Below are 6,957 nucleotides of genomic sequence, written 5' to 3'. Positions count from 1 at the left end.
CCTTATCATCAACAATCACCAGAGTTTCAGTTTTGTCCACATTTAGCAGCAAAGTGTTTTAAACTCATTGTTTGATTTCTAGCAAACAATTGACTAAGCTGTTCAGCTTCTGGGGTTCAGTTGGATCAAAAGAGCAGTAGAGCTGGATGTCATCAGCAAAAATGTGATAAGAAACATCTGGAAATCTCTGAATGATTTTACCGAGAGGAATCAAGTACAGCAAAAACAATAAAGGTTGTGTGTAGCATAGGAAGGTTCTAAACTGTTGTTGAACATTAAGGAAAGGATCAAAAAAAGAAATAGATTTAACAAATAACTACAAACGGTGTGTGTGTGTGTGTGGGGGGGGGGGTGTATGTGGGTGTGTGTGTGTGGTGTGTGCGCAGCGGAACAAAGTCTTGTTCTCCTTCACCTCTTTTTGAAGAGGAAGACGTGTGACAACAGCTGGAACAACCTGCGAGTGAACACATGTATAAGTTGACTTGAGAGCAGAAACAGCTTGGGTTCCACACACCTGCTCCAGAGGGACCACTTCCACACGGCTGATGATGATTCTGCAGAGAGCAGCACACACGTTGTCAATCACCTGCAGGTCTGCCTCTCTGGCCAGCATGCTGGAGAACACTGACAGCATCATGGGGTACTCTCTGGAGCTCATCAATTTAGGAACAAGCACTTGTTCTCAGGAGGTTCTGGAGTTCATCTGACACTTCTTTTAAAGGATACAAGGTCAACATGGGACCTGCTGCTTCAGCCAAACACCCGAGACTGAAAGTGCTTTTGTGGCCAACTTCAGCATCACTGCCCTTCACTCCAGCCATCAGGACGGGAAGCAAAAGGTTGGACAGTCGGCCTGCGAGGTCTCGACCACCCGTGACACCGACCAGCGCCTCCAGAATTAGACCGATGGTGTCATGTTTATGTTCTTCCCGTTTTATTTTGAAGGTGGTTTTCCGTTTGTATTGTGTCCTGTGTTTTCCTTTGACAGACGCTGGCAGGTGATGATTGAGTGGCGGGTTCTTCCTATTGATAAGGAGCATCTCTACCCGGAAGAACTCGCCAGAGTATTGCGTTTCCAGACCAGGTTGGCTATCCCTTCGATCTCGCTCCTCGCCTTTGAATCAGAACTTTGATAATCCTTTGGATACTCCTGACGTTGTCAGCACTTTTATTTAGTCACGTGAGTCCTTTTGTCTTTTTCTTTTAGTTGCTGTTCATTCCTATTACGGACCACTCTGGATTTATTAAAGACTTTTGTTCTGAACTTTTCCTCCGTGGATTTTTGACTCTTCCGCATCTGGGTCTCCTGCCCTGATCGGATCCTGAAAGATAGTTTCCATATAGAAAGTTATTTCCTAAAAAGACACCAGTGAGACTAAAAATGATGATTACTGCAAGAAGAAAGTATTATTCCTGGCATTATTTAGCAGCATTTCTGACATCTTAACTTTACTCCGGTGAAAAGAATAGTACTGAAGCAGTACATGAATGCACCGGGCACTTTATATTCAATTTCATACACATGAGGACAGAGACATCCGATGTTAAAAACTCAGTTTGGCTGATGATGAGGCAGCAGATCGTGGAGGAAGGTTGCAACGCTCTCAGCTGGAACTGCTGCAACCAGCAGAGGAATTCCATGGCAGCCATCTTGTAGTAGTGTATTCTACTGCAAACACAACATCACATTGAAACGAGTCCACATAAGTGCATTTAGGTGTGCAGTTTTGAAAGGCATCTCAAACCTTGGATGATCCAACACCATTCTCATGACATGCAGTCTGATCAACAAGAAAAAGTACAAGGTTTCACTAGGATTCTTGTCATTCTAACTTTTATTGTATGTTTTTTCCGTCTCACCTCCATCTTCAGCAGGTCATGGATCGTGTGGCTGATCTGTTTGAAGTATGCAGGGTTTTTGAAAACCTCTGCCTTGCAGGTCTTGATGATATTGTACATGGCTGGAATGGTTCTGAGCACATCATGTAGACTAGTCTCAGTCCTCACAATATCCAAAAAACAAGGTAAGAATGTGGTCTTACCTTGTTTTTTGGATATACTTGTGTATATACTTGTGTAGCGCGAGAGGAGGAAACAGAGAGAGGGTTTATCTTGTGGACCTTGAATTGCCTACAGCTCCTTCACCTATATGACAAACAAGAACTGTTTCTACCAAGTCTACCAATAACAAGCCAATGTACAAGTACCGGGAGGAGATGGTCGCTATGTGACTGACCCGGCATCCCTCTCTGACGCTTGTGGAGAGCGAGTCAGTAAATACGACGTCTGCTCCTCAGGGCTGAAGCATGAGGTAGAATGAAAGCCTTCTATTCATCACATCTCATTTCTTCTCACGTCTTTATCTCATTTAATTTGTATTATTATTTCTCAATTTTCAAATTATTCCATTCGTTTTCACTTACGTCATTTTAATAATTAATAATATTCTTTTTTTGCTCTTCTTTTTCTCCGGTCGCTATCTTTGATTTAATTTTAATGACATAATTACATCTTTGGTTGTTTATTTTCACTTTTTATTGACCCCATATTTTCATTTGATCATCTTATATTTTTATGAGAAAAGTTACTTTTACTGCAGGTGACCAGTTAAGCTCTGAGCAGGAAGATTGTTAAACAAATTGTCTCATCAATCTCCAGGCACAGCGAACTATGTCCACCTAAAAGATTTGAGAAAGGGCTCCTCTAAACATGGACAGATGGCTCAGACTTGTGCTCCTGATTCTTCCCCTGATAATAGTTTTGAGGGTCCTATCATAGCACCGGCTTTTACAAGACTCCGTGATAATGTAAGTTGTTCTCTGACTTTTGTATATTTCACTTAACAAGCGTTTTCTCCTAAACTCCTGTGTCTGTCCTTCTTAATCACCACAACGTATTGATACAAATCCCAACAATAGCATTGTTGCTTTCATAAAGTAAATACAACAAAGTAACTTGCCAGTCAAATATATTCCTGGGGTAAAGGGATCAGAGAGGGATTATTATTTGAAGGTCTAGTGGTCAGCTTTGCCTTGATAGTTGGACTCAGTGCTGTTCTCCTTCCACACATTGTAGATACTTTGGCAAAACTTCCCCATCACGTCAACCTCAAATGGAAATTGTAATTAATTTCATTGCAAAATTCTGTGAACAATGTTTCACAGTTATTTAACAAATGTATTTCACATACATTTGAAAAAAGGGTGGACGATGTCAAAACTGTTTTTAGACTATTTTGATGAATTAATAAGGTTCTTTGTTGAAATGAAATGTTCAGGCTTATAGTGGTAGCCTGTTGGTAGACCTACATCTCTCATCTCATACACCAGCTGAAAGCTCGTCTCAAAGAAAGGCAGGAAGTTGGCTCTGCAGAACAAGATAACAAAGGACATTTTATGATGCTGATATTAAAGGAGGTAATTGATGTTATTTTCTGACTGAACAGCTTCTACGTTGGTTCTCAGGTAACATGTAAAGTATATCATTTGTAAATGCAACTCCAAGTGTTTAGAAAATGGATGAATACCCGAGATTGTATGCAATTTCTCCAAGAGTATTACATTCATTTCCAAACATGGCTCTTTCTTTACTGTCCTTGACGCTCATCAACTTCGGCATGATGGCAGATAGGTAAGGCGTCAGGCAGTCGGAGTTCACGGTGGAAATTGCAGAATACAAGCCGAATCTGCAAGACAGAGAGCAAACAGAGCTTCTTATAGGTGTCATTGTTGGCTAACAGTCATTCTTTTCAGACTTTGAACAAAACAACTTTAAACACGTACATTTGGAAATTCAGGTCGAGGTCCTCAGTGTCTTTGTGAAGTTTGAGGCAGAGCTGGACATATCCTGCAGCAAGAGGACTGAAGATATCTTTGCCAATAGTACGGATGAGCATCGATAGAGTATCTGATAACAAAAAAAAACATATTTCAATCTTTAGGTTATGATGAAATTGAGTTATTTAGTGAGGTTTGTTCCAAGCAGGCTGTCATTTGGCAGATGGCAAGGAGAAGTCAAGTCATTAGAAACCAGCGACCACTCCAGTAGACTGGACAGTGTCATCCAAATTAAACTTGATACAAACCATAACACATACCAAAGGATAGCATTTGCACACTCTTCATGTCCTCAGTGGTGGCCGTCAGGAAACACTTCAGACTCTCAGTGACGAGAAAGAAGTAGGGAACCAGCAACTCCTCAGCATATTTACCTTCAACGGGGAGGTGACATTTGTCATTAAACAACCAAATAAAATGACATTCAAGTACTATAATCATAATAATTCATTAGTTACTATCCCTTAGTTTGTGGGTACATATATATTTAAAATATATATATATATATATATACTGTATATATATTGTATTGTCTATAATAGAGCAGAGATGAATGGTAATAATGTTACCAATGGTACGTATGACAGGGATCGTGAGCTCTAAGATCCTCAGCTCATCAGTGTTGTTGAGGACTGACAGCATTGTGTCCATAACAGTGGGCAGGTAAGGCTCAAGATCCTCTTCTGTTTGAAAGATAACATGAGGGTAATTGCATGACTTATCTTTCAATGCACATCAATTCTGAGAATTAATTACTATGCTCACCCAATTCAATTATGAAGCCCTTCAGAATTCCAACTTTCAACATGAAAAATTCTGGTCTCCTTCAAGGAGGACAAGTAGCCCAGCAGCAAAGGCATCAACTCTGGGTAATATGTTCTCACCTCTGGCTGTAAATTGGCAGGAAAATATAGTTAATGGAAACAAACAGAACCTAACAATAATTTTCACCTGTAGACGTTGAGAAAAATCTTCAAGGATATAAAGTCCAGTATTGCGAACAACTTGATTATTGTCTGACAGACTCTGTCACACCGTCTGCATCACGGAGGAAAGCATCCTAAAAATCCAACAAACATGTCATTTAACATTTGGTCAGTACAAAAACTTTTCTTTGCTCCGAATGACCAGCCATACTTGGTGCGGATCTGATCGTTGCATCCTTGAGTCAATGAACCAAGAAGAAAAAGCCCTGCCCTCCTGTGGTAGGGATTGGAACTGGCCAGGTATTCTTGAGGGAGGGGCATCTGGTGTGAAGGATTCAAACGATGATATAATCAAGACGTGCATCTTCACAACTGGTCAATAATTGTCAAAAAAGGGTTTAAATGACATTTCACCAAGTGTTTGAACATTTCCTCTTGTGGCAAATGCGTCACCACAGTCTGTGAATGACAGCAAATGTTGGTGAATATTCTACATTCTACAAATGTGATGAATTTTCTACACAGACTAGGATGAAAAGACTGCAATATTACGACCGGAAAGGTGCAGGAACTGGAAGGTTTGCATTTATTCTGACATGGTGCTTTCACTTGTGCTCTGGTTGCACCGTATTTTAAACTTCCTGCATCATTCTACTCGAAATATCTTCATCTGTTTCTCTAAAACTGCAGTTTTTGTTCAAGGTCAAACTCTGGAAGGTCATTGAGGCCTCCTGTGGCTACACCCAACTATCAGCATGAACATTCACAGCAATCTTTAAGCAACTTCTAGACACAATCAAAATTAAACACATCATTTACAAATATTGGGCCGATTTTTGATCTGGGTTTTACCTCATCAGTCTGACCAGAGAGTTGATGCAGTCCATCGCAGACGATCTCGCATGATCACCCGTCGAGCCAGGCAGTGTAACATCACAGCTCACCTGAAAACAAAAGTACAGAGAGGGACTTAAGATGGTTAACAATGCAGGGTGTATAAAAACACTGTGGTATCAGTGTGTTAAAAGCATTTAAAGAAGTACATGAGATAAACAGAAAAAAATGTTGAAAAAACAAAACAAGATAAAGAAATGGATTAAATGCCAATGATAGTCATCATAGTCAATCAATAAAGTTTTACCTTACCTTTTACCTTAGTTTTCCAGAGATATCTTTTGTCTTCCACAGTGCAAGTAAATGATCTGCACTGCACCTGACCGTGGAGGAGCTGGCCAGCTCCTTCAATGGCAGGCTCAGGCACCCCCAGTGTAGGACGGATCATTATAGAAGGTCCTTCATCCGGTGTCACGATATTTAACTCTCTACTTTAAATATCCTGATGCTAATCCGTAGTGTGTTTTTCTTCTCGTGTGTTTTATTTTATTTTTATTTTATTTTATTTTATTCTATTTTATTTTGTTAATAGTGTTAAATTTCTAATTTTGTAAATAATTTGTATATTTTTAAGATCGTTTTTATTTTATTTTGTATTATCTCTTTTATTATTTCTTTTTTCCTTGCACTTTATTTTTTTTCAACTGTGCTGTTGTAAAAGTGTGTTTCCCCTCTGGGGATGAATAAACATTTTCTATTTCTTCTTTAAACATTCAAACGTTTAAAAAAACATCGAATCCATCACCAGATGACGTCATTGAAAGCTAGGTATTATTTTTCTTACCATAGTCTGAGGCTCCATCGTAACGCGAGGAATCAGCCGTTAGCACTAAGTGCGGGAGGAAGAGGCGGAGCTTCATAGACGGCGGGACGCGGCGGAAGGGGCGGAAAAGGCGGGGCCGGAAACCGCATCGAGGCTGCAGAGAGCGCGGGCGGGAGAGACGAGAAGGGACCAAACACGAGTGTTTAGATCTGCGTCGATGACTTCTCCCCCTTATGAACACCTGCTGGAAAGGTTTTCTAGACATTTTGTTTGCGGATTAAATGTCTGTAAATTACTTCATATATATATATATATATAACGTAAATGGACATTTAAGTATCATTAAAAAAAACTCGATTAAGTTCTGAATGAAACACTCGAGTAAGTAAATCATTTATATTTATAAAGCGCTTAAACAATCAAAACAATACTCAAAAAAGTATATACTTTAAAGATCAAGATAATACTGAGAACAACACAGGAGTTCCAGAAAATCAAGTAAAAGCCTGAACAAATAGAACGTCTTAAGATGTTTCTT

The 6,957-nt window shown here is 39.7% G+C and overlaps 1 protein-coding gene across 4 annotated transcripts; it reads right to left on the bottom strand.

Annotated features, from left to right (window-relative positions):
- Positions 1 to 427: 427 nt before the first annotated feature.
- LOC148068026 (importin-4-like) lies at positions 428 to 6,538 on the bottom strand. 4 transcript variants are annotated; one of them, XM_087804032.1, is made up of 15 exons: positions 6,441 to 6,538; positions 5,615 to 5,706; positions 5,177 to 5,221; positions 4,974 to 5,083; positions 4,788 to 4,896; positions 4,602 to 4,726; positions 4,406 to 4,519; positions 4,097 to 4,210; positions 3,783 to 3,906; positions 3,527 to 3,685; positions 1,861 to 3,366; positions 1,746 to 1,781; positions 727 to 1,669; positions 515 to 647; positions 428 to 454 (listed from the first exon to the last, which is right to left on the bottom strand). In XM_087804032.1, the coding sequence occupies exons 6-11, from the start codon at positions 4,642 to 4,644 to the stop codon at positions 3,231 to 3,233; spliced, it is 690 nt and encodes a 229-aa protein (XP_087660158.1). In that variant the 5' UTR covers positions 4,645 to 4,726; positions 4,788 to 4,896; positions 4,974 to 5,083; positions 5,177 to 5,221; positions 5,615 to 5,706; positions 6,441 to 6,538; the 3' UTR covers positions 428 to 454; positions 515 to 647; positions 727 to 1,669; positions 1,746 to 1,781; positions 1,861 to 3,230. The 4 variants fall into 4 exon arrangements, with proteins under 4 accessions (XP_087660158.1, XP_087660159.1, XP_087660160.1 ...); XM_087804033.1 differs by lacking the exon at positions 5,177 to 5,221 and having other exon boundaries at positions 1,861 to 1,972; positions 2,043 to 3,366; XM_087804034.1 differs by lacking the exon at positions 5,177 to 5,221 and having other exon boundaries at positions 1,861 to 2,145; positions 2,208 to 3,366.
- Between the last annotated feature and the right edge of the window lie 419 nt (positions 6,539 to 6,957).

This window comes from Callionymus lyra, chromosome 12 (assembly GCF_982586985.1).
Source record: "Callionymus lyra chromosome 12, fCalLyr1.hap1.1, whole genome shotgun sequence".
Lineage (NCBI taxonomy): Eukaryota > Metazoa > Chordata > Actinopteri > Syngnathiformes > Callionymidae > Callionymus > Callionymus lyra.
Note: the sequence above shows the minus strand (reverse complement) of the source record. Positions and strands in the feature narration are given on the sequence as shown.

Coding starts and splice junctions, on each gene's coding strand:
- LOC148068026 (XM_087804032.1), bottom strand. CDS start 4,644: ATGTTGAAAGTTGGAATTCTGAAGGGCTTCATAATTGAATTGG. Junction 4,211..4,405: donor CCCTGTCATACGTACCATTG/GTAACATTATTA, acceptor TCCCCGTTGAAG/GTAAATATGCTGAGGAGTTG. Junction 3,367..3,526: donor GAAATTGCATACAATCTCGG/GTATTCATCCAT, acceptor CTTGTTCTGCAG/AGCCAACTTCCTGCCTTTCT.